The sequence below is a fragment of the Oryzias latipes genome, chromosome 21 (genome assembly GCF_002234675.1).
Source record: "Oryzias latipes chromosome 21, ASM223467v1".
In the NCBI taxonomy this organism is placed as follows: domain Eukaryota; kingdom Metazoa; phylum Chordata; class Actinopteri; order Beloniformes; family Adrianichthyidae; genus Oryzias; species Oryzias latipes.
The window spans coordinates 627430-654901 of record NC_019879.2 but is presented as its reverse complement, the minus strand read 5'-3'; the positions used below and the strand labels follow the sequence as shown (position 1 = coordinate 654901).

Here is a 27472-nt window from a genome sequence, read left to right as displayed (position 1 = left end):
CTCTCCACACCTCCATCCCACCTGAACCCTCCTAGAACTCGTATTTAAAACTGGATCAGGATCAGTGATTTTTGACAGCGGGAAACAGGACCCGTTTGAAGCAGTGGACTGGAAGACTATGGAATATAAGGCTGTAACATTCCATTCATATCATTTGTGGTTGACGATCCGATTCAAAGTTGATATTTGTTCATTTAGAAAGATCCTCTGTCCTAAAGTGGATCCAGATCCTCTGTCCTAAAGTGGATCCAGATCCTCTGTCCTAAAGTGGATCCAGATCCTCTGTCCTAAAGTGGATCCAGATCCTCTGAACCTAAAGTGGATCCAGATCCTCTGAACCTAAAGTGGATCCAGATCCTCTGAACCTGAAGTGGATCCAGATCCTCTGAACCTGAAGTGGATCCAGATCCTCTGCCCTAAAGGCGATCCAGATCCTCTGTCCTAAAGTGGATCCAGATCCTCTGAACCTGAAGTGGATCCAGATCCTCTGAACCTGAAGTGGATCCAGATCCTCTGCCCTAAAGGCGATCCAGATCCTCTGTCCTAAAGTGGATCCAGATCCTCTGAACCTGAAGTGGATCCAGATCCTCTGAACCTGAAGTGGATCCAGATCCTCTGAACCTGAAGTGGATCCAGATCCTCTGAACCTGAAGTGGATCCAGATCCTCTGCCCTAAAGGCGATCCAGATCCTCTGCCCTAAAGTGGATCCAGATCCTCTTGATCCAAACTTCCAGACAGAAATTCCTGCTACTGAACAGTTTTCCAGATTCTTGGATTTCTTCCAGATCATCAAGTTAATGAAATCTGTGTCCAAACCAACCAGTAAACTAGAATGAATGTCAAATCCATTCACATGTTAGTTTCCTAAAGTTCACCACTGTTGTTTTTCCACATCCAGAGAATCCAAAGGGAACATTCTTAGAACATTCTAGACACTGGATGGTCACATGACTTTATTCAAAGTCTGTCCACACATTGGACTGTTGATGACATCACGTGTGTTGTCCGCTGTGATTGGTCGGTTTTTCCAATATCAATTATCGATTTATTTCCTTTTGAAACGGGTTTATCCTGCTATAGATAGATGGTGATTAACAACTTGCCTGAGACAGAACGATCTGATTGGATAAACTGATTCATCGATCAATTGTTACACCCCCACTCTGGAATAACCGTTATGACCCTGATCACCTTCTCCATCTTGTCCCAGACAGAGGAGCACCTCATTCAGTAGGCTTTACTGTCACACACACTGCTACAAGAAGTCATTCCTGCCTCACGCCCTAATATGTTTCACTCATCACCACTGTGCCAGAGACAAAATATCTGTAATGACTGTACCCTGCTGCAGCAGATGAATTTGGGATTAATCCATTATTTAATCAAAAGTGATGAGGGATCTGTAAAGGCATTTTCATGTTCTGGGATCATCCAATTCAATTTAATTCAGTTTTATTTCTGTAACCCAACATTACAACACAGCTGTCTAAACAGGCTTCACTACTTGTACAAAAACATACAATCAGTTATACAATTGAACAGGTGATTGCTAAACTAATCTAAACTGGGCATCACTGCCCTAAGACCCTCCTTCTCTAAAGAAAAACTTCACATGAAGGAGGGATCCTCCCCCAGGACGGACAGGTGATGTACCAGAACTCTTACAGAGAATTAGCTTATCTAACTCTACAACTACATGTTTGAATGGTCCGGATGAGCTTCATCCAGATGAAGTTGGGGGACAGCAGGGGGCGCTAGACGAGCCAGAGGCAGGATCCACAACCAAGTGTAGGAGCAGCAGCAGAGACCAGCCAACTGGAATCTGGAATCACTCACATTCCCCCGGAGGGGACAGTCCATGAATCACTGCACCAAACAGAGGCATGGAGAACTAAATGATGAATAATGATCAAGAATAGAGGAGAGTGCACCATCGTTTCCCCAGCTTCAAACTTCTAGCAGCCTACTAACAACTAATTGTTATTCAGTTTAATTTAAACACATTAACATTAAGTTAAATAATCTCTGAATACTAACTAGTCTGACAATAAGCCTGTCCACAGAGGAATGTTTTCAGTCTAACTTTGAATGTAGAAACTGAGTCGGCCTCTCTTCCATGAGCTGGGAGTTTATTCCATAAAACAGGGGCTTGGTGGCTAAACGCTCTACCTCCAACCGTACTTTTACTAATTCTAGGAACCACAAGCAGTCCTGCATTTAGTGACTGAAGTGTTCTGATTGGATGATAAGGGACTATGAGGTCCTTAATATAGGATGGGGCCATTCCATGTAAGGCCTTCTAGGTTAACAGGAGGATCTTGAACTGGATTCTAGAATCAACTGGGATCCAGTGAAGTGAAACTAACACAGGACTCTGGCAGCTTTACCACTGATTCTTCAACTTTAAATGCAATACACACATAGATCCTTCTATAGTAGAACCGACTCCAAACACATTTTATTAAACATCTGAACTTAAGATTACATGCTGAACCTTCTCTTCTAGAGTGCTTTGTGAATATTGCTTGAAATTATCTGCAGAACCATCACTCAGTTCGTTTTTCCAGTAAGTTGAATGTTTCAGCCTCTTTTTTAGTCAAATCCAGAGGAGCAGCTGTAGTTGATCAGACTCAGCTGATGATGGGAACTCTTGAACCTATCATGCTCCCATCCTCGGGTGCCAGCCTCCTGACAGGGTTCATGTCTGAAACCGGGGATGCAGGAGCGAGCAAAGAGGAGATTCTGGAAAATCGTTGTAAATAAAGTGGAAATGTGTAAAGAACGGCTTCACAGGCGCCAACAGGCTCTTCATTATTGTCTTCAAACTCAAAGGGAAAAGCAAAAACGTGAGCTTGGAGCCGTCTCAGTCCTTGTCCTGTCTGCTCAGCAGGTCAGAGGTCATGTCCTGGACGGATTCCAGCGAAAGGCTGCAGAGCGGCCCCTTCTGTGTGGCCCTCAGCCCTTTTAGAGCAGCCATGATGGAGGCCCTGCTGGCCTCGGGGTGGAGCCTTCGCAGCTGTGCCGTCAGCGCACAGATGCTGCCCATGGTTCCCCAAGTTTGCGGCACAAAGGTCTGTTTGCCGTCGAGCGACATGAAGACGTCGGCCCTGGGGGGGGAGCGTGGCTGGAGAAAGGAGAATAGCAGGTGAATCCAGCGGTCCATTAAAACGCACGCTGAAAGTTCAACCAGTTGAACTTTGACCTATCAGGGACTGAAACTTGGTATTAACGTTTGGGTAGGGTCCTTTACAAAACACGGAAGTGTCAACCATTTGAGAATCGATCAGGAAGGACAAATGAACAATTGCGGTTTGTTCCCAGCTGGAATTCTCAGACATCAAGTCTTTGATACGTGAGAACAGAGCTGTGATGGAAAACCCTGCAGCCAGATTCACCAGATTTACACCAGGCCTCCGATGACATCCGCTGGCATCAGCTGGATGCTAAAAGCGTGTTCAAGAACCCACGTTCAGCAGGCTCTTCAACACACTTCACATGCTCGGTGTGCACATAGCATCAAAATCACTATGGCTGCACCAGCAACTTCAAGTTCTGGTTAAGGCTCAGAGTCCACAGACCCTCAGGTTCTGGTCTTCCAATAGTCAGAACCAAAACCCACATGCTGACCTGTAACAGCTTTCAAACACCTGCATCCCGTGGCCCTGACAGCCAGCAGGAGTCAGGCCTGTGCTGCCCCCTGCTGGCTGCCACTCAGCAGCGCACACACTCACCTGGCTGGCCTCCTTGGACAGGTTGGACACAAACAGCACCGCACCGCTTTCCCCACCAGTGGATTCGGTACCTAGACTGTTTAAGTCCGCTGAACAACCCTCCTGCAGGAGCTGAGGGGTCTTTGCACCATCAGCCTGCTCCCCTGTTGGAGCTCCTGAAAGCTGCGACTCACTGACCTCCTGGCAGATCTCTGCAGAGCACAAAGCCTCCTCAGATGAAAACCTCTGTGGACAGGAGGAGGAGAGCCAGGCAGCTTTACCCATCTGCCTGTCGACCAGCCTGCCCCCTCTGGGGCAGGACTCAGGAGCATCCGCTCTCCTCCCGGGGTCCTCGGCCTCCACGGTCCTCTCAATGACCTGAAACAGAAGCAGGACTGAAAAGGATGGGAGCGACTCTGTAGTCTGAAGGAGATCAGGAGGTTCTCCTAACCTGGCTGCTGCAGTCGTCTTCACATTCAGCTTCTGCTGCTTCCAGGAGCTTCTGTGGGTCCTGGGGAGACCTGCAAGCCCTGAGAGAACACATTCAGAGCCAAATGTTCACTATCACAACTTGTTGAGTTTTTATTGATGCTAAAACTCTGTACAGAGAAATGAAAGCACAGGATCCCCATGCTGCTATTTCCTCACAGCAGTACCCAGCCAGACCTTCTTTATGTTGCAGTTTTTGTTTGTTCAGGGTTCTACTGGGGGAACTGGGTGGGTGGAGGGAGGAATCTGGTGAGGGAGGGGTCCCATCTGTGTGTGATTGTCCTGTGTTTTCTGTTTTTAATAATTTTCCTTTTTCACGATTATTTTATCTTATAACTGAAATGAAAGGCGCTATATAAATAAATAAGTTTGAGAAAAGCTGAAGCCCCAAACTTTAGCAGAAAGAGCTTCAAAAGCTGTGGGGGTTCTTCTCAAAGGAGAGGACGAGGCGGGCGCAGACAGCCGGTACGCACCAGGAAGATGCACGAGGCGGTCCATCACTGATGCCCTGAGCAGACAAACATCACAGCGCTTATTCTACTGCTGACATTTAAAGCTTTACAGGGGTCAGGCAGAATGAGTCTTACCTGCACAGGTACACAATGAGCTGCTGCAGAAACCGCCGATGGCCTGTATAGATGCTCCAGAGGAACTCCTGCCAGGATCTGCTGCTTCATGTGGTTGTAGTCAGAGTCCAGCCGGTGCAGAGCGTGCAGGATGTGTGCAGCCGGATCCTGAGGCCTGCAGTCAGCAGAGAGCTTTACCTCCCGACTTGTTCTAGACTCCTTCACTGACAGGATTCTAAAACAGATTTCTCCTTAAAGACAACATGAAATCTGCTCTGATGAGAGCGACCCAAGGTGGAAGCAGCAGAGACGTTCGGTGCACAAAGATGAAAACGGTGCATGACGGTGGAGAAAAAGGGCTTTCATACCCATGACACTGAAGCGCACAGAAAGCAGTGTTTAATGTGACATGTCAACAATGACAAGCTGGTCCAGAACAACAAATCTGGGAACCTTTTGCACAAAAGGCTGCTATCACTGCCATTTTCATGCAAAGAGTAGCTTGAAAGACCACAGCCTCTCTGCAAACGAACACCTTTACACAGGACAGATAAGAGGATGTGAGGACGGCGAGTTCTCACGTGGTTAAAATCTGGCTTCCATCGGCAGATGTGTAGAACAGTCTCCAGCTGTGCTGAGGGCACATGGTGCAGTGGAGCGCCAAAACACACGGCGCTCCGTCCCAGCACTCGCAGGACCCCCTCCTCCCAGCAGTCCTGATGAGACAAAGACACTCATGAGTGAGCACAACCCAAGGCATGATGGAGCTGAGCTGGCCCATACCGCTCCACGGACAGCCCCTCTGACATGCAGGTCACAGAGCTGCAGAGGTCATGGTGGGGCTGTCACTGTGGGTGTGGCTAGCATGACCGGCAACGGTGCAAATGTGAATGCTTAAAGCTGAATGAGGTCACTGAAAGAGCTGAGGCTGAAAATGTTGAAAGGATTCCTGAAAGCTCTTTGCAAAAACTGCTGAAGGATTTTGAAGTTTCTTTAAAGGGTTGATATCATGTGAAATCAGTTTTTTTTAGCTTTTAAGTGTTTTATAATGTCTATTCCTCACTATAAACAACCCCAAAGGAGTATTTTGATCCATTTCTGTGTATTCCTCTAAAAACCTGCTCTCTCAGCCGTCAATCCACAAAAATCAGCGGGTTCTCACATTGTGACGTCACAAAGCAGGAGGAGTCTGTGCTGTCAGCCCCGCCCCCAGGCTAACAGACACACCCACTTTCTCAGTGAAGCTAGCAGTGATTGGCTGAACGCTTTCCTTTCATATAGACCATATGCACATCCATCTTTGCAAGTTTGGATGTTTTTGGCTTTCATGAAATGCAGACACGCTGCTCTACAGTCGTGGCGTAAAGTTTAGAGAATGACACAAATGTTAGTTTTCACAAAGTTAACTGCTAAACTGCTTTTAGATTTTTGTAACGCACTGACATAGAATTCCAAGCCCTTCATACGTTTTGAAGGCTTTTCTGGACAATCACATGACATTTCTGCAGAGTCAGTGTTTGCAGTGTTGTTCTTTTTCAGGACCTCTGCAGTCCGACTGGACATGCTGTCAATCAACTTCTGGACCAAATCCTGAATGGTCCAGAATCACTTCTTGATATTTGTCAGAGTTAGTGGGTTTTTGTTTGTCCACCTGCCTCTGGAGGATTGACCACAAGTTCTCAATGGGATTCAGATCTGGGGAGTTTCCAGGCCATGGACCCAAAATGTCCACGTTTTATGTCCCCGAGCCACTTAGTCCTCACTTTAGCTCCATGGTTCTGGGAAATGCATTGTTGGTCACCAAACTGTTGCTGGAAGAAGTTGCTGTTGGAGGGTGTTTGGCACCATTCTGTATTCATGGTTGGGTTTTTGGGCTAAATAGTGAGCCCCCTCCCTTGGATGAGAAGCAACCCCACACATGAATGGTCTCAGGATGCTTTACTGTTGGCGTGACACAGGACTGATGGTAGCGCTCACCTTTTTCCAGATGTCCCAAACAATCAGAGAGAGGCATCATGGGAGAAAAGGACTTTGCCCCAGTCCTCAGCAGTCCATTCACCAGACTTTTAGAAGATCAACCTGTCCCTGATGTGGTTTTTTTTTGGAGAGAAGTTGCTTTTTTGCTGCCCTTCCTGACACCAGGCCATCTTCCGAAAGCCTCACTGTGATGCAGATGCGTCACACCTGCCTGCTGCCGTTCCTGCGCAGCTCTGCACTGGTGGACCTCCCATCCTGCATCCTCTTTAGGGGACCATCCTGGCACTTGCTGGACTTTCTTGGACGCCCGTGAAGCCTTCTTGATAAGAATTGAACCGTTTTCCTTGAGGTTGTTGTTGATCCCATCAATTGTTGATTTGGGTGCTGTTGTGGGTCCCTCAGGGAAGAGCTTGTCGGGCCACACAATGAACGCAGAGGAGCCAAGGTTAGAAACATCCACTGCTCCTCACAAAGCCACATCATCCCCGCTTTTACTTTCTTTAACAAAACTGACAAATGATGGAATATATTTAACAAAAGCTATTTTATTTTAGCATCTCCTTTGGAAATTGGTTAAACTAAATTCAAGCTGTAAAAATGTTTGGAGATCAATTCAGCAGATTTTTTGTGAGCTACCGCTAGCTTGAGCATCACATAAAGAAAAACACTAGAACGCGCTCGACAGTTTCAGGGGTTTAAACAACGCCCACTTTTGGAAGCTACAACCTTCAAACAGATTTAGCTGCGTGCACTTCGATGCTCCAAGTTTAAGTCACAACCTCTGTACCCCAAAGAGAAGAGGGGTGTCAGTCAGTCATCTTAACCAACTGAAGAGAAAATGAAATTGTAGTAATTAAAAATTTAAAAAATGGTGGGAAGATGCTTTTGTCATTAACTGTAAGCACAAATTCAAACATGCAGAGAAAACAGGAACAGGTTTAATCGTGCCACACATTTTATATTTAATCATAACAGCCTGAAAACAGTTTGATTGTAGTTATTATATATCATTGAAACGAGCAGCTGTTTTAGCGGCAAGTTTTTTGGCAAGATGGCGCCTGTATTTGGCTTAGCCGCTGCAGCAGGAGTCTATTGCAGAAATTTACGGTTCTGTTTCTTTCTGCACTTTTGGTTTGATTTTGTGCACACAATGTTGTAGCTGCTTTAGTTTATGCTCGCCTCACACTGCTGTCTATTGGACTAATCGGCAAAGATACCTCTTCTTCCTGCGCCAGCGTTCTCTGTTCCCTCCATCTGGCGCCTCCAGGCCTTGTTCTGCCTGAAGGCCTACCGGTGCTACGCAGATCTCAGTGGAAGACAGGAGGAAAAAGCTGGCGTCCAAGTACAGATCAGGCTGTGATGGAAGCTTGGAGTTTCCAGTAGATGGCGTTGAGTGTTCCTGGCCAGCTGTCATCTGTCGACTTCCACCGACCCAGATGCCACCCCCATCACCCTGAGCATGGCGCTCTTCAATGCCCAATCCATGGCCAACAAATCATCCTTGTTAAATGAGCTAATAGACTCCAGAAACCAGGATCTTATGTTTCTGACTGAAAGCAGGACTCCAGACCACTCGTCTCTCATTCAACTCTGCCCGGCTGGTTACTCCTTCATCGGACGGCCTTGGCCATTGGGTCGTGGAGGGGGAGTCGGCGCGGTCTTACGGAGTCGTCTCCTGTGCCGCTCGGTGAGCCGCCTGTACTGTGCTGTTGTCTACCGTCCACTCAGACCAAACAGCCTCTTTTTAAAGGAGGTCAGCGGATCTTCCACGGTGATTTTAACATACACATTAATGATGACTCTGACCTCTTTGCCAGAGGTGTCAGCAGTCTCATGGACTCTTAATTTTATTCAGCATGTGTCTGTGTCCACACTTGTTAAAGGTGGCACACTTGACCTTGTTTGTACCTTAGATGTAACTATTGACTATTTTTATTTCTGATCATTATTGTATTTTTTTAAACTTATCTTTTTCTGTGTCGCTCTTGCCTGCACGCAGAGAAGTTAGCTCTTGCATCATTGTCACACAGCTGGTTCTGGTTCTGTTAGTCCACCTCGGCCTGTGATTTTAGACACACTCTCACCTGTCTCTCTCCCTGAGCTAGTCAGATTAGTTGGCACAATGAAGGCATCCTCTTGCTCTCTCAACATGCTGCCAACATCTCTGCTCAAAGATGTCTTCCAGTCCATCGGTCCTTCTGTCCTGACAATAATTAACTCGTCCTTGCTGTCTGGTTAAGTCTCTGAGCCCTTCAAGAAAGCTGTCGTCCTTTCTGTCCCTAAAAAACCTGGGCTTGACTCCTCCCTCTTGAGCAGTTACAGACCTATTTCTAATCTTCTATTCATGTCCAAAATTTTAGAAAAAGTTGTTGCTAACCAACTTACAACTGCTCTTGACAGTCATGGGATTTTTGATCAGTTTCAGTCAGGTTTTGGCAGAGCTCACTCCACTGAAACAGCCCTACTCAGAGTCACTAATGACATCCTGATGCAGAGTGATGCAGGAAAATGCTGACCAGTACGTCCTCTTGAACAGGCTAAAAAACTGGGTTGGGATATCCGGATACGCTTTAAACTGCTTTTCCTCTTATCTTACTGGTAGATCTTTTTCTGTAGTGTTTTCCACGTTTAAGTCGTCTTCTGCATCCATAACTTATGGTGTTGTGTTTCACAAGGCTCAGTTTTGGGACTTTTATTGTTCATTTTATATTGGCTGCCTTTGCAGCATATTTTAAGTTCATCTAATGGTATTTTTTTTATGCTGATGATATTCTGCTTTCTGTGTCTTTTAAACCCCAGGATGTTTTTAAAATACAGATTTTACGCAGGTGTCTGGATTCAGTCAACAGTTGGATGAACAACAACTTTCTCCAACTAATTGAAGCCAAAACTGAGGTTCTAGTCTATGCTACTGACAATTGCCTCCCCCAGATAGTCCAGTGGTTCGATCCACTTGCTTCCTCTATCAAGCCGTCTGTTGGGAACCTTGGGGTGACTGTTGACCCGGTTTTTATCCCTTGCCTCTCAGGTCGGGTCACTTGTTCATTCTTGGCAGGCAGTTTAGCTCAGGCGGTAGAGCAGGTCGTCCAACAACCGAAGAGTTGGAGGATCGATCCCCGCTCTCCCCAGCCAACAGTCGCCCCCCGAGCGCAGCTAATCTGCAGCTCCCCCCTCTCCCCAAAGGCTGGGTCAAAAAGCGGAGAAGAATTTCCCCATTGTGGGATAAATAAAGCATCAATTATTATTATTAACTTAGAAACATTGCCAAACTGAGTCCAATTGTGTCGTGTTCTGGGATGGAGGTGCTAATCCACGCTTTTATATCATCTCATCTTAATTATTGTAACTCCATCTTTACATGTTTAAGCAAAAAATCTCTAGAATGGCTCCAGGTTGTCCAGAACGCTGCTGTGAGGCTTTTAATAATAATAATAATAATAATAATAAATTTTATTTGTTAGGCGCCTTTCAAGGAACCCAAGGTCGCCGTACATAAAAGTGAAAATAAAAATAAAATAAAGGCAATCAAATGCACAATAAAATATGCATATAAATAGGCCAGAAATAGGAAATTATCGGAGGGAATAGGCGAGTTGGAAAAGATGAGTTTTCAGTTTTTTGGCGAATTGTGAGATAGACCCGATGTTTCTAAGGTCCGGAGGCAGAGAGTTCCAGAGCCGGGGGGCAGAGCAGCTGAATGCTCTTTTAACCAATTCATCCAAGTTTTCACACGTCACCCCGTTATTAATCCAGCTGCACTGGCTCCCCATCCGTTTCCGTGTCCATTTTAAAATCCTGGTTTAACATACACAGCTCCTAATAACCAAGCACCAGTCTACATAAAAGACCTTTTGCAGCCGTCCACTCCCAGCAGGTCCCTGAGGTCATGTGACCAGGGTCTGCTGGTGGTTACAGACTAAAAGTGACAGAGTCTTTGCAGCAGTGGCTCCATCGCTCTGGATCTCCCTTCCTCTCATCCTCAGATCTGCAGACCCAGTGTTTTCTTTTAAAAAGCTATCTTTTTAAAATCGCTTTTTTACAATTATTTCTTTTATTTTCAGTGTTTTACTGTGAAGCACTTTCTGATTTTTATCTTGAAAGGTGATATACAAATGAAGTTTATTATTATTGTTAACGTTAAAGCTGCAGCTCTCACAAGGGAAGGGAGTGGAAGGATTCAGTACAGCATCCGACAGTTTTTTGGTGTAACACCAGCTCTGTAACGCTACAAAGACGCTGCTAAAACACAGTGGATTCAATTCTGGTATTATATTTTTGCATTTTTTATTAATGTCCTTTAAGTTAATGTGGTTTTACTTATGCGTCTTATAGGCCGTGAAAATACAGTCCGACTTTAAATCGGTCAGTGTTTACATTTAGGCAACAGACAGAACAGCTTGTTAGCATAGCATAAATAGCATCTTAGCATTAGCGGCTAACAACAGCGCCGTCTCCAAATCAACCCTTTTTATTCATCTGTTGCTGATGGAAGTGAAGCAGCTTCATCCTGCAGTTCTGACTGCAAGGTGAAGCAGCTTCATCCTGCAGTTCTGACTGGATGCTGTTAAAAATCGCAGCGTGTTCCGCTGTTTCATCACTTAATACTGAATGCTACATTCAGGTAGTGGCCACAGGGCTGTCTGGCGTTGCGTATTTGTTTGTCTGTCGTGCTGACGTAGAGGAGAAAAGGATAAAAGAAATTCACCAAAAGCAGACAATAAATGCACAGACCAGTGCATGTGGAAGCAGCATCCTAACAATAGCAAAGGAATGCGTCACACTCAGACTTCCTGACGTGGTCCAATAGCACAGCCTTCCCCAGGACACGGCTGGGATTCAAACAGATTCTCTGTCCGTCTCAATGACAGAGAATCAATTCTATGTTACACCGTTAGAAAAGCAGCCATGAAGCCACCGTGGTGCTGCTGCCTTTGTTTTTTTTATGCAGTTTTCCCTCAACACAGGAAGTTACCTGGATACAGTATTCCTGAAATTATGTTTCATGGGTTCCCTTCATTACAGTCCCAACATTTCCCAGCAACATCTGAAGACTGCGAGACCTTCTGAAGACAGTAATTTCAGTCTCAGAAAGACATACCTGTATAGGCTGGAGGTTACTGCCCTGCTGGAATTTTGACGTCCATCTGTTCAAAGGCATAAATCATTCTAATTAAGGGTGGATACGCCCGTTAGACGAAAACTGCAGCTCCTACTTACATTTCACAAAAACCAAATCCTGGTAGTGGTTCAGGCCTGGGTGACTGAGCAAGAACTGGTAGAGACCTCCTTTATCTGGAAAAACAGCAACCTGTCAGAGGACTCGAACGTTCTCATGTTTACAAGGTCTTGAAGTTAAGTCTTAGCAACTGGACATTCTTTTTATAAAATAATATACATGTTCTTTAACCTTTCATTAAAACATGTAAGAAGCATCTTCAGCTGAGTTCAAATAAAGCGTTCATGTAAGTAAACAGTTGAACCTCAGTTTTTCATATTTCAGAACACAACTATTGTTATGGATTAAAAATAAGATTAATGCGATAAAAAAAAGGTCTGATTTGTCTGTAATTAATTAATCATGAATATCTGACACCTCTAGGATAGGGGTGTGACAATAACCACATCACCGCAGTGATGACATCATCGCACTTTTTTTTTCTTTTTGAAAGCTACAGGACTGCATATGGTGTTTGATTTGAAGTATAATAAACACATTAATATTTGCTAATAATGTACTTTTTCCACGAGTCCTATGTTCAAACTTCAAGGGCTTCTGGGGGAATAAGCCCGCATCCTCCTGCGCAAGGAGGGACAGTCCATTAAACATTTTGGTGTCTGATTTTTAATGAACTGCTGCCATGTTTCAGTACTTGTAATGTTTACAGATAATGTTATATTAACTACACACAAACACAGGCATAAAAGACAACAGCGTAACTGAAACAGTCCAAAAAGAATCCGTGCAGAAATTGAAGTCAGGAGATTTTTGCAGGAGGAATCCCTCCATCTGCCCTCTGATCCGCTGGACTGGTGGCGGGACAATCAGGCTTGATTCCCTCTTCTGTCAAAAGTGGCAAGAAAATATTTGTCTGCATGTGCTACGAGCATTGGAGTGCAGCTGGAAACATTGTCACCCCGTTAAGGTCCTCGCTGAAACCCGACACGGTTAACATGTAGGTGATCCTGTTGCGCAACATGAAGACGGACACATAAAAGCAGCAGCAGAACGACTCATTTTGCACTTTGAAAAAGGTTGTTAATGTTTACCTGTATAGTTAGCTAATTAGTTAGTTGTTGTTACCGTTATGTTGTGTTTGTTTGTTAGTAAATATACTGCATTATAATTGTTAATTTCCATTGTATTCATTTCCATTACAAGCTGCGTGGGTTCTTGAGTGTGCGACGCGGCCGCTCGACGGAGGATTTTGTGTTGGTCGGTAAAATAATAATAATAATAATACATTTTATTTAAAAGCACCTTTCAAAACACCCAAGGTCACCATACAAAGTTAGAAGTAAAACACAATAAAATCACAACATGTTAAAAACAATAAATAAATTGGATTCATTAGTAAAATCAGCTGACAGAAAATGTGAAACTGTGTTCCGGAAATGTGAGCTTAAACAGATGAGTTTTTAGTCCGGATTTAAAGATCATAAAGGAGTCAGTGTTACGGAGGTCTGGGGGGAGAGAGTTCCAGAGTTGGGGAGCAGAGCGACTGAAGGCATGGCTCCCCATGGTGACCATACGGGCCGGAGGGACAGAGAGCTGAAGGGAGGAAGAAGACCGAAGAGAGCGAGAGGGAGTGTTAACATGGAGGAGATTAGAGAGATAGGAGGGAGCCAGGCTATGGAGGGCTTTGAAAGTGGAGAGAAGGAGCTTGAACTGAATCCTAAAGGCTACTGGAAGCCAGTGCAGCTGCTGGAGAACGGGAGTGATGCGATGGAAGGAGGGGGTTCTGGTGATGATGCGGGCAGCTGAATTCTGGACCAACTGAAGCTTATTTAGAGTTTTGTTGGGAAGACCATAGAGAAGAGCATTACAATAGTCGAGACGAGAAGTGACCAGACTATGAACTAAAATGGAGGCAGAGTGGATGGTAAGGGAGGGGCGGAGTCGATTAATATTACGTAGATGATAGTAGGCTGACCGAGTAATGCTATTGATGTGGGATTGAAATGATAATGTACTGTCAAGGATGACACCCAGACTCTTTACTTGAGGGGAGGGGAAAACTGGAGAGGAATCGATGGAAAGGGTAAAATTAGAAACTTTGGAAAGGGTGGATTTGGAACCTACGAGGAGTAATTCGGTTTTATCACTGTTAAGTTTGAGGAAGTTTAGGGTGAACCAGGTTTTTATTTCAGACAGGCAGGAGGAGAGGGAGGCAGGTGGAATAGAAGAGTTGGGTTTACTGGACAGGTAGAGCTGAGTGTCATCCGCAAAACAATGAAAGTCAATATTGAATTTACGGAATATATTACCAAGGGGGAGCAGGTAGGTAATGAAGAGGAGGGGACCGAGAACAGAACCTTGAGGAACACCAGATGAAATGAGTGAGGGTTGGGATTTAAAAGAATTCAGTTGAATAAACTGAGTGCGGCTTGAAAAATAAGAATGAAACCAGCGGAGGGGGGTGGACTTATGGTATGCCTCTCCTGGAGGGCAATTCAGTTTAGCCACTAGGTGGAGCTTGTACTATAGCTCTACTCTTTATTCTTCAAGATTTAAACAAAAAAATGTGCCACTGTTGGTACCACAACCATTCAGCATGCAACAGCCGTTCGGGGTCCTTCGACTAGTGCTGACGTCACATGATGTGATTGGCTGTCCGTTGGTCCGATGACGTGTCAGACAGTGATTGGTCTTGACAAATTACTTTACTACCATAGAAGACATAATGCAGTCCGTTGTAGACAAACAGAGCTCCGACATAGAGTGAGATTATCTTCTAAACGTGCTTTTATCGTTATGATTATTATTTACATGCATCGCAGCCGAACCCTCCTCCGGACCGCACACTGCAACAAAGCACCTTCCCTGCCTGTGAACACGAAGCTACGAGATTCCAGCTGTTCTGATCAGAGACACGGTTCGCTTGTGTGGAGCAGCAGATTCATTCTAACAGCCACAAATATTTGTACAAAGTGGGTTGTGGATAAATCTCTCTATGAACATTACAAACAATAATGTCAGATACAACTTAAGAGGGAAATGAACTTTAGGTTACAAACAGAACATTAAAGGAAAATATGTAGAGCCCAAACAGATCTCTACGCTACGTAGTTTGTCCAAGTGGGGTTACCGTAGTGTGAGGTTATCCTCAGTCAAAAGGACCCCGAACGGTTATTGCAGGCTGAATGGTTACAGTACCTACACCACAAATAGTTATTTTAAAAACATGTTTCCTTAAAAGAGTTTGGAAAATTCCTGCCTGTCAGTCTATAAAGCTGTTCATTATTCAGCAATGTATGTTTAGGTCAGTGCTTCTCAATTATTTTTTAACCAGCCCCCCCCCGAGGAAGAAGAAAATGCCCCCCCCACACACACACACATACACACAAACACAATCGCGCTGTGACATTATATTGGGTTAGTATCTATAAAAAATGTGTAAGTATACCTAAAATTGCATCTTTTAACATTAACAAAAGAAAAATCAATATAAATCCACTTTAAACAAATATTACATTTATTTAGCCACAGAGACCCTTGTTCTAGTGTAAAACAGAAAAGCTTAAAGTGCCTGAAATAAAATACAATCTGTCAGTCATTATTTATATTAAACTACAAACATTTTGACCAACTGAACCATTTGATGCTAAATAAATCAATAAATAATATTAAATGTAAATTGATCTGAAACATTAACACAGCAACACCAATATATTTAACGTTTTTAGTCTGAAGAAATAGATAAAAAACATTGTTCTGATTTTTTTCTAAATGATGGATTATTTATTTATGATGTCATAAAGTGCAGCTGTTTTCCTGCATTATCTGCTGTCTTTATGTCAAATACTGACACCAACTAAACCAAACCACATTTATGGAAAATAAAGACGTGTCATCAAAATTTCTGCAATAGTTCATAAAGAATGACATTATTAGCATGAACTGAATCATCTAGAGGCATGTGATGATCCTGGTGTTGTGCAATGTAGCGCTCCGCATGCACGTTCCACCTCGCAGCCTGAGACCCCTACCCCTCCCCTCTCCTCACACACGCGTGTGACGGCAGTTCACAGTTTCAGGCTGTTACAAACTCTGTCATATAACAAATAATAGGAAACCAATAGTGGACCAGCTTTTTCTCCAAGCACTGAGCCGCTGTCACCACCGTCCCCCTTTAAATTTGCGCCCTGGGCAATTGCCCGTACTACCCCTGCCTAAAACCGTTACTGGGGGGAGCGATGCGATGCCCCTGGGGGGCGCCCCACTATTTGAGAAGCACTGGTTTATTATATTATAATTTTATTATACGTTCGCATCATCAATTTTAATTTGCATGTTGACAAGAATGACGATATCTATACCTGTGAGTTTTTAAATCTTCTAAACATCATGGATTTTCAGCAGCATGTCACACAACCAACTACAACAGGGGACACACCCTAGACCTGGTCATTACCTACGGTCTGTCCACCGGGGTGTCCTCTGTTGTTGACTTGGCCATATCAGATCATTTTTGTGTGTTTTTTAATGTCACCAGTGAAATCCAGCAGGATGCCTCAGTGAGAACTGTGAGGAAACGGTATTTACCTCCTGAACTGGCTGCAAGTTTGATATTTTTAAGCAAACTCCTGCTCAGATTTTACCTGCACCCTGTGATTTTATTGTTGATCATTTTAATAGACTTCAGTCTTCCATAGATGCAGTGGCTCCACTCAAAACAAAAACATTAAGAGCCATTCCTAAAATGCCATGGAAGACTGATGACATTAAGGGTCTGAAGCAGAACTGCAGGACAGCAGAGAGGAGATACAGGAAGACGAAATTGATAATTCATAAAGACAGTTTAAAAGAACAACTCAAAATCTACAATAACTCAGTCAAACGGGCCAGAACCTCCTATTTTTCAAAAATCATTTCAGAAAATAAAAACAACCCCAAATTTCTTTTTAAAACAATTGATATTTTAAGTTTCCGTCTCGCGAGGAAATACGACACAATTTACTGCGTTAGTCATTTCCATTACAAGCTCCGTGCGTTCTTGAGACACGGCCGCACACCGGAGGATTTTGTGTTGGGGGGGGTTATTACTGTTCTCAGTCACTCTGTAACACCAAACATGAACTGTTAGATTTCAATGAATATCACTACATGTTTTGTTTGGGAACTATTTTGTGCAGCGTAAAGTTACGTGTCTGTATAAACAAAGGCGGAGCCTCCTGCCCCACGTTCTTCATGGGTTTCAGGCTTCATGGCTACCAGAAAGGTGACAAAGTGTCTGCAGTCTGTTTATTACTGAGCAATATATAATATTCTGAGAAGATGTCTGTACCAGAGAGCACAGGTGAAGCCTCACATGCAGCTAGAGAGCGGAAGAATCAACACGCACCCCCAACACACGCGTGTGCTCCTTCCTCCTACACACCAGCTGACACACATACATAGTCATTGTACAACACCTATATATAGTTAGTTCATTAGTTAGAGAGTAGGGGTGTGCCACAATATCGATATGGTGATATAATAATAAACTTTATTTGTATAGCACCTTTCTAGGATAAAAATCATAAAGGCCTTCACAGTAAAACACGGTAAAACACACAATACAGAGAGAATTAAGAAAAAGCTATTTTAAAAAGATAGTGTTTTCTTTTAAAAAGCAGCTAAAAACCTGGGTCTGCAGATCTGACGCTGAGAGGAAGGGAGTTCCACAGGGATGGGGCCACTGCAGCAAAGACTGTCACCTTTAGTTTTTAACCGGGTTCTCTTAACAACCAGCAAACCCTGGTCACATGACCTCGGGGACCTGCTGGGAGTGGACGGCTGCAAAAGGTCTTAAGTGGACCGGTGCTTGGCTATTAAATTGATATTAAATATATAATAAATATATAATTAGATATTAAATAAACATTAAAGGTCCCAAAACGGAGCCTTGTGGGACACCAGAAGTGGGGGATGTAGAAGAGGACTTAAATTTGGAAAATACAACAGAGAAAGATCTATCCGTCAGATAAAAGGAGAACCAGATACCCCAACCCAACTTTTTAGCTTGTCCAGGAGGACATAGTGGTCGACAGTGTCAAGGGCTGCAGTCAAGTCCAGTAACAGCAGCACAGAGCATTTTCCTGCATCAGGATGTCATTAGTGACTCTGAGTAGGGCTGTTTCAGTGGAGTGAGCTCTGCCAAAACCTGACTGAAACTGATCAAAAATCCCATGACTGTCAAGAGCAGTTGTAAGTTGGTTAGCAACAACTTTTTCTAAAATTTTGGACATGAATAGAAGATTAGAAATAGGTCTGTAACTGCTCAAGAGGGAGGAGTCAAGCCCAGGTTTTTTAGGGACAGAAAGGACGACAGCTTTCTTGAAGGGCTCAGAGACTTAACCAGACAGCAAGGACGAGTTAATTATTGTCAGGACAGAAGGACCGATGGACTGGAAGACATCTTTGAGCAGAGATGTTGGCAGCATGTTGAGAGAGCAAGAGGATGCCTTCATTGTGCCAACTAATCTGACTAGCTCAGGGAGAGAGACAGGTGAGAGTGTGTCTAAAATCACAGGCCGAGGTGGACTAACAGAACCAGAACCAGCTGTGTGACACAGAGAGCTCCTCAAAGATCTGACTTACAACTTTCTTCAAGACCACAGTATCCGTAAGATCTGACCTCAACGGTTCTGCTATCGGTTCCGGAGAAGTTGCATTTTTTTGTGTCCCACAAGATATAAACAAGAGCTGCGACGGTGTGGCATTTTTGATCACCACGGTGATGAAGCAGCCACAAGTGTTGGGGGTGTGTACGCATTTATTTTTGTTGTTACAGAGTGAAGGAGAACAGTAATAAAAAGTTTCCCCCAGAGGAACGGTATTTGATTATTAAACCGCTCTGGAGTAAAGCTGTGACGGTGTGGGATTTTGATCACCGCAGTGATGAAGCAGCAAGAGTCGCAGTCTCGGGACTCTTGCATAATGAGGAAAGAAAACACTTTGTTATTAATTTGTAATTTATTTATTTATTTTTCGTCCTCAAAAAGTATCGATAAGAGTATTGTTAAAATACCGGATCAATAAGCAGTATCAATAAGAGTAGCAGTACCGTTAAAACTTTAACCATACCCATCCCTACGTGACGTTTACAGTGCAATTTATTAACAAGGACTGGGAAATGAAGTAGTATGTCCTTCAAACTTGAGCAATACACGAATCCCAATTCAATTCAATTTTATTGATCTAGCCCAGTAATCACAACAATAGTTGTCTCGATGGGCTTTTTAATAAACGTGAAATCATGAAGTCATATAATTTAATAGGTTAATAACTAAACATAGCTAAACAGACTAAGCTAAACTACCGGTTGGCATCCCTGCCCTTAGACCTCCCTTCTCCTCAAAGCAGCGATAGACGTGCGGCGTCTTGACGCTAAAAAGCCTGTGGTTCTCAAGAAAAACATGAACATATAAACAACATCACATGCAGCTTTTCCCCAAACGTTTTGTTCACAAAGATGTTTACTTTTAGATGCACTTTAAGTTCATGTACAGTCAGGACCATAAATATTTGGACAGAGACACATTCTAATTTTGTTTCTGTACATTACCACAGTGAATGTTAAATAAAACAACTAAGTTGCCATTGAAGTGCAGACTTTCAGCTTTTATTCAGAATCAGAATCAGAAAAAGCTTTATTGCCAGGTTCAGTAGAGCGCACTTTACAGAACGAGGAATTTGACTTGGTGTTGGCAGGTGGTGCATCTCAGATGAGAAAAAGAAAGTGCAAACAGTATAACATACAGGTAGTGCAATTAAGGATAAGTTAAAAATTAAGTTAACAAAAACAGACTATATACAGTGGAGTAAAATGAGAGCGCAGGTGGGCTGGGATGGTGGGGCCTGTTAGTGGCAGCGATAGTCCTTGGGTGGTGGTGGGGGGGGGCAGCTGGGGGGAGTTGGGGTACTGTTCAGCAGGCTGACTGCAGTGGGGAAGAAGCTGTTCTTGTGGCGCGAGGTCCTGGTCCTGATGGACCGGAGCCTCTTGCCAGAGGGGAGGAGCCGAAATAGTTCATGTCCTGGATGACATGGGTCGGCTACAATCCTGGCTGCCCGCCTCCGGGTCCTGGAGATGTGCAGCTCCTGGAGAGACGGGAGGTGGCAGCCGATCACCTTCTCCGCTGAATGGATGACGCGCTGCAGCTTGGCCTTGTCTCTGGCCGTGGCCGCAGCGAACCAGACTGTGATGGAGGACGTGAGGGTGGATTCAATGATGGCAGTGTAGAAGTTAACCAGCATCTTTTCAGGGGGGTGAAACTTCTTCAGCTGCCTCAGGGAGTACATCCTCTGCTGGACCTTCTTAGTGATGGAGCTGATGTTCTGCTCCCACTTGAGGTCCTGGCTGATGATGGTTCCCAGAAAGCAGAAGGACTCCACAGAGGTCACCGGGGAGTCACAGAGGATGACAGGGGGGAGGGGGGCTGGGGCCTTCCTGAAGTCCACTGTCATCTCCACTGTCTTCAGAGCATTAAGCTCCAGATTGTTAGCGCTGCACCATGACACCAAACTGGCTATCTCACTCCTGTAGGCCGACTCATCTCTGTCAGAGATGAGGCCGATGAGTGTGGTGTCGTCAGCAAACTTCAGGAGTTTGACAGACTGGTGACCAGCAGTGCAGCTGTTTGTGTACAGGGAGAATAAAAGGGGTGAAAGGACACAGCCCTGGGGGGATCCGGTGCTTGTGGTCCGGGTATCCGAGACGAGCTTCCCCAGCCTCACATACTGCGGTCTGTCCGTCAGGAAGTCTGTGATCCACCTGCAGGTGGAGTCAGGCACATTCAGCTGGGAGAGTTTGTCATGGAGCAGTGATGGGACTATTGTGTTGAACGCGGAGCTGAAGTCTACAAACAGGATCCTGGCGTAGGATCCTGGAGAGTCCAGGTGCTGGAGGATGAAGTTGAGGGCCATGTTTACAGCATCGTCTACCGATCTGTTGGCTCTCAAAGGACTTCATAACTACAGAGGTCAGAGCAACGGGTCTGTAGTCATTCAGTCCTGTAATTCTGGACTTTCTGGGGACAGGGATGATGACTGAGGATTTGAAGCAGGCTGGCACATGACAGGTCTCCAGTGAGGTGTTGAAAATGTCTGTGAACACTGGAGACAGCTGGTTGGCACAGTGCTTCAGGGTGGAGGTGGAGACAGAGTCCGGGCCCTCAGCTTTGCGGGTGTTCAGCCATTTAAAGAGTTTGTTTACATCTCCCTCAATGATGGAGAGGAGGGGGGGGAGGCTGAGGTGTGAAGCTGTGTGGATGGGTCAGGTGGGGTTGTGGGGGGAAGGGAGATGGGACTGCCTGCTGTCTGCTCGAGGCGGCAGTAGAATGTGTTCAGGTCGTTGGCCAGACGCAGGTCGTTCAGACAGTGGGGGGCTCAGGGTTTGTAGTTGATCGTCTTGAGCCCTTTCCAGACAGAAGCAGAGTCGTTGGCTGAGAATTGCTGTTCCATTCTCACACCATGGGCTGATTTAGCTTTCCTCACCTCCTTGCTAAATCTGTGCTTGGCCTCTTTGTATTTGTCTCAGTACCCAATTCTGAATGCAGCTTCTTTCTCTGACCTCAGCTGTCTGAGCTTAGCTGTGAACCAGGGTTTGTCGTTGTTGTAGCTCACCCTGGTGCGTGTTGGAATGACGCTGTCCTCGCAGAAGTTGATGTAGGACGTCACAGTGTCTGTGTACTCATCCAAGCTGTTGGTGGCAGACCTGAAAACGTCCCAGTCTGTGCAGTCCAGACACTCCTGAAGTTCCCCCACAGCTTCGCTGGTCCATTTCTTGCAGGTCCTCCCAGCCGGCTTGCAGAGCTTAGATTTCTGCCTGTAGGCTGGAATCAGATGCACCGTGATGTGGTCGGACAGGCCCAGTGCAGCACGGGGGATGGCACGATAAGCGTTGCTGATGGTGGTGTAGCAGCGGTCTAGTACCCTTCCCTCTCTGGTCAGACATTTAATGAACTGTTTATATTTGGGGAGTTCAGATGATAGGTTGGCTTTATTAAAGTCTCCCAGGACGATGACTTAGGCGTCTGGGTTTGTCCGTTCTACACTCAGAATCTCCTCAGCCAGCGCTCGCTGGGCAGCGCGCACGTCGCCCTGAGGTGGGATGTAAACGCCGACGAGGAAGAATGAGGAGAACTCACGGGGGGAGTAGAAAGGCTTGCAGTTGATGGTGAAGGTCTCTAGGTCCGGAGAACAGAGTTGAGAAACTTCTGAAACATCGCTGCACCAGCCGCTGTTAAAGTAGAAACATATTCCACCTCCTTTCGTTTTTCCGGAAAGCTCCGCGCACCTGTCCGCTCGGTACAGCTGGAATCCCCGAAGCTGTAGTGCAGCGTCCGGTATGAGGTCACACAGCCACGTCTCCGTAAAACACAAAACACATGAAGTGGAAAAGTCTCTGTTTTTGTTGAGTTTTATTGCAAAGTGAGCGCACGTTGGAGAGGAATATTCCGGGCAGCGCGGTGCGAAATCCGCGGAGACGCACCAGCACACCTGAGCGCGCGCCTCTCCTGCGGTTAGGGTTGTGCCGATGGACGATACCATCGTCCATCGTGATGGGTGAGTGACATCCCGATGGAGAGACACCATCGTGATGCCACGCCCCCGGCACGTTGCGAGTCGACACCATAAGCCGCGGTTACATGTGCAAAATTCTTTGATGGGATCAATGGTGGGATTAGAATCCAACCGTGTACATGGGCACAGAAAAATGTTTTCAGAATATAACAAACGTTCACTAAGGTCACACTTTCGGTAGTAATAAATCATTCGCACATGCGCAGTAGGGTTTGAAAAACCGGAAGAGGATATAAGTTCCGCCGAGCGGCTATTTTTTTCCCCAAACTTTATTGAATGTAACAATTCAATACAAAACAATGTTAAACAGCGCCGAGCGGCTATATACATTGACATGTCAGCTCGGTAATATACGAGACGATCTTCTAAACGTGCTTTTATTAATGTTACGGTTATTATGAAACGCCTGTTTGCTCATCATTTGAATTTTAATCCGCGTGGTCAGTGCTTTTTCTGTTGAAGAACGGAGCCGGAATTAGCAGTATGCTAACACGGGCTAACAACATTAGCTTTGGGTGGTGCTGCATGCTGACTGCATGTAAACATGTGGGAATAACATCAGCCTTTTATTTAGTGGGGACACGACTGGAAACACAAATCCACGTGATTGAATGTTATCTAAGGACTGAGCGACATTTATGCTTTGAAGCTCAAACCACTGTGTGTGCTGACGATCCGAGCTGTGCTCAGACACACACTTTTAGACCCGGTTCTGAGTTCTGTAGCTCGTACCCTTAGAGCTGCGGGACGGATCGCAGTCTTAAATCTCCCACACATACCGTTCATGTAACAAAGCATCCCCCCCCCCATCAAACACAAAGCTGTAAAGGCCTGTTCACACCGGGACGAATTTCGCCGGCTAACGCCTCGTGACTAAACAAAGGGCACCAATGTGAGTGTGCACACCGAGGCGAAAAAATGCCAGGCGCCAAAGCGTCAAAAAAAAAAAAACGCCTCGGGTTCGTTTTTTTTTTTATTTATATCTATTCGACCAATGAGAATGGCGCTTTTGCACACGTGTCTGGAGCTTCTGAAGTTACAGTAAAACACAACTTGGGGGCGCTCAAACACAAAACTGCCTTGCTGAGCACACATACCAGCGAAGAAGTTAGACGCCAAGTAGCGTCTACACTGCCGCGAAGAAATAATGACGGACATTCTTAAATATCCCCTTACCAAGTACCAGTTGGAGCAACTGATGCTTGAAATATTCATGTTTTCTTTGTATGATTCTGACAAGCGCGTAAATACTTGCTCTCTTCTTCTGAGTGAAAAGCGATTTAAGAAGCGTAAAGTTGCGCAGCGCCACCTTGTGTACAGGAGTATTTCTGTTTACATTAAGCGCCATCTAATGTCAGGGAAGGGAATTGCATGTTCGCTCGGCTCATCGTCAGCGAAAATCGCCTGGGTGTGAACACAAAAGACGTGGCGAAAAACGCTGGCGAATAACGCCTGGCGAATATTCGTCCCGGTGTGTACGGGCCTTAAGTCTGCGCTCTGCCGGTCCACTTGACTAGTTAAGTGCAGGAGCGGACCATTTCTTTTCTATTTTGTTTGTTACTTTTTTTGTTAAAGTCACTTCCTTCAGTTTATACTGGATCATCGCGGATGAGTCATTAGTTGGGAAATAAAATAAATAATGTAATAAAGTAAAATAACGAATAGCAATTATATAAGAACGAAAAATGTAAAAAATAGCACCCCCCCCCGACGATATCATCGTCCATCCCGATGGTTGACAGCAACCATCGTCAACGGACAATTTAGGGGACATCGCCCAACCCTACCTGCGGCACTTCACCTTCTTACGTGCTTGCTGGGTCAAAATAGCCAGTAAATCCACGGTAGAAGCGAGAAATGTTGGAAAAAGGTCCACGGCGGTTGTAGCTCTGATGTTCATGAGCTCGTCCCTGGAGAAAGAGCCCCCAGAACTGAGGCAGGAGACCGAATTAAAACAAAGTAAAACAAAGTAGGAGCGCACCAAAACACTGAGGCAGCCGTCCGTGGCGCCATCTTAATGCAATCCCATGGGTTCCATGGGTTGAACAAAAACATTGCATAAAAATGTGAAAAACTGAAGCATTTTTTAAACACAATCCCTTCATTTCATGGGCTGGTAAGTCATTGGACAATTGACTTCTATGCTATTGAGTGGGCATGTGTGGGCAATTCCTTTGTTATGTCATTATGAGTGAAGCAGATAAAAGGCCTGGAGTTGATTAGAGGACTCGTGCTGCATTTGGAAGATTTAGCTGTGAACAGACAACATGCGGTCAAAGAAGCTCTCCATGCAGGTGAAAGGAGCCATCATTAAGATGAGAAAACAGAAAAAAACCATGCCATTAACTGCTACAGTATTAGGAGTGGCCAAATCAACAGTGTGGTCCATCCTGAGAAAGAAAGCAAGCTCTGGTGAACTCAGCAACACAAAAAGACCTGGACGTCCACAGAAGACAACAGTGGTGGATGATGGCAGAATCATTTCCATGGTAAAGAGGAACCCGTTCACAACAGCCAACCAACTGAACAGCACTCTCCAGGAGGTAGGCGGATCAATATCCAAGCCTACCATCAAAAGAAGACTGCATGAAAGTAGACCCAGAGGGAACACTGCAAGATGCAAGCCACTCAGAAGCCTCAAGAATAGGAAGGCTAGACTGGACTTTGCTAAAAAACATATAAAAAAAGTTCTGGAAAAACATTCTTTGGACAGATGAAACCAAAATCAACTTCTACCAGAATGATGGCCAGAGAAAAGTATGGAGAAGGCGTGGAGAAGCTCCTGATCCAAAGCACACTACATCATCAGTAAAACACGGTGGAGGCAGTGTGATGGTCTGGGCTTGCATGGCTGCTAGTGGCACTGGGACACTAGTGTTTATTGATGACGTGACACAGGACAGAGGCAGCCCAATGAATTCTGAGGTGTTCAGAGACAGACTGTCTGCGCAGATCCAGGTGAATGCAGCCCTGTCTGCGCAGATCCAGGTGAATGCAGCCCTGTCTGCGCAGATCCAGGTGAATGCAGCCCTGTCTGCGCAGATCCAGGTGAATGCAGCCAAACTGATTCAAAATCCAGATGGACAGCAACCCAAAACATACAGGCAAAGCAACTCAGGAGTTTATTAAAGCAAAGAAGTGGCATATTCTTGAATGACCAAGTCAGTCACCTGATCTGAACCCCATTGAGCAGCATTTCACTTGTTGAAGACTAAACTTCAGACAGAAAGGCCCACAAAAAAACAGCAACTGTTTGCCACTGCAGTAAAGGCCTGGCAGAGCATTCAGAAGGAGAAAACCAGCATCTGGTGATGTCCATGAGTTCAAGAATTCAGGCTGTCATTGCCAACAAAGTACAAAATAATATGACAATTTGGTTTTCAGTTCTTTCATTTGTCCAATTACTTACCAGCCCATGAAATGAAGGGATTGTGTTTAAAAATGCTTTAGTTTTTCACATTTTTATGCAATCTTTTTGTTCAACCCGTGGAATAAAAGCTGAAAGTCTGCACTTCAATGGAATCTGAGTTGTTTTATTTAACATTCACTGTGGTAATGTACAGAAACTAAATCAGAAAGAATGCGTCTCTGTCCAAAGATTTATGGTCCTGACTGTATTTTATTCCTGGTCATTTATTTTGAAAGCAGTTTATGTCTTAAATAATTTAAAGGAAAGTTTCTAGCTACTTGATTTTGTTTTTCTGGGAGAATTTTACTTTTGCTTACACCACATTTGCACTAAATGGTGTCATTTATTTTTAACAAAGACACTGTAATTTGTTCACAGAATTAATATTGTTTTATATTCATTGTGTTTAAACTAAAAAATAAATGGCGAAATATTTTCCAAAAAGCAGTTTTTCCTTCCTAAAGTTTGATATATCGTGAGTTGTTAGAGACGATATATATTGATTATAACATTATCGCCATATCCTGATAGTATCGTTATCGTGAGCAATGTATCGCAAATCGTATCGTAAGGTACCCAGTGATTCCCAGCCCTATTAGATAGATAGTAGTTAGTTGTTACTGTTATTTGTTAATAAAGAATACTGCGTCGTAATTGTATTACAATTTGGTCCGGATCAAGTCTTGAACCTTGCGTTAGGTCTGTCTTCAAACTGCTGTCAAGCAGACTTTCCTGTTTCAAGCCAAAGTTTGTAAACAAAACCACATGACTAAAGATCTTTTCAGTCATTGGCCAGGAATTACAAAGGCGAGTAAACTAGAAGCAGAATGATGGAAGTCTTGCGCTTTGCAATCCTTGTCGGGATAGTTCATTCCAACCTTATTTTTCGCTAACCATTTTTAATACCTGTGTCAACGTCAGGCACAACACCCTTTACTCTGTTTTTTGGGGGGAAAAAACACCGGTAGAGGCAGAAAAATAGCTCGACCCCCCCCAGTTGCCTCACAGAGCCACACAAGGCATGCATGACCCAAGCCTTAAGCTACAGACACACCGGGCAAGTGATGTACATTCATGAAAAAGCTAAGCACAGGTTCTTCAACCCACATTTGTCCCATGGTGTTCAGACTGAACCATCTTGGAGGGGCTTCTTTTTCTACTGTTTACTAGCACAAGTTCACCACTTATAGTTGGAAAAGTCTTGGTGCAATAAGTCAAAGGGGTGTAAATCTGGTGAATCTTGCTCTGGTTTTTTTCTTTTACAGCTCTATTCTGATATATGAGAATCTTTATGTCATAGAATTCCAGCTGGACACAAACCACAATTATTCATTTCTTCTCCATGATCAACTTTCAAACAGTTGGCAGTTGTCACAACCAAATCCGAGTCCCTGACGGGTCAAAGTTCCACCGGATTTAATTTTCAGATTTTGTACATAGAGCCTGAAGGTGGTCTTGAAAATGTGTATAGCTACGCATTAACACTAGATTTTTTATCCGAAAAGGCCGAAACGCACATGTAAGCACATGGAATTT

General features: G+C 44.6%; 1 protein-coding gene across 3 annotated transcripts in view; it reads right to left on the bottom strand.

Annotated features, from left to right (window-relative positions):
- Positions 1–2432: 2432 nt before the first annotated feature.
- LOC101164790 (RNA-binding protein 44) overlaps positions 2433–27472 on the bottom strand; it is a 39650-nt gene continuing 14610 nt past the window's right edge. For all 3 annotated transcript variants that reach the window (XM_023951040.1, XM_023951041.1, XM_023951042.1), the window contains 9 exons: positions 11961–12035; positions 11842–11887; positions 5348–5482; positions 4788–4941; positions 4674–4708; positions 4163–4241; positions 3993–4089; positions 3733–3923; positions 2433–3125 (listed from right to left, as the gene is read on the bottom strand). In XM_023951040.1, coding sequence (XP_023806808.1) covers positions 2865–3125; positions 3733–3923; positions 3993–4089; positions 4163–4241; positions 4674–4708; positions 4788–4941; positions 5348–5482; positions 11842–11887; positions 11961–12035 — 1073 coding nt within the window. In that variant the 3' untranslated portion in view covers positions 2433–2864. The remainder of the gene's footprint in view (positions 3126–3732; positions 3924–3992; positions 4090–4162; positions 4242–4673; positions 4709–4787; positions 4942–5347; positions 5483–11841; positions 11888–11960; positions 12036–27472) is intronic.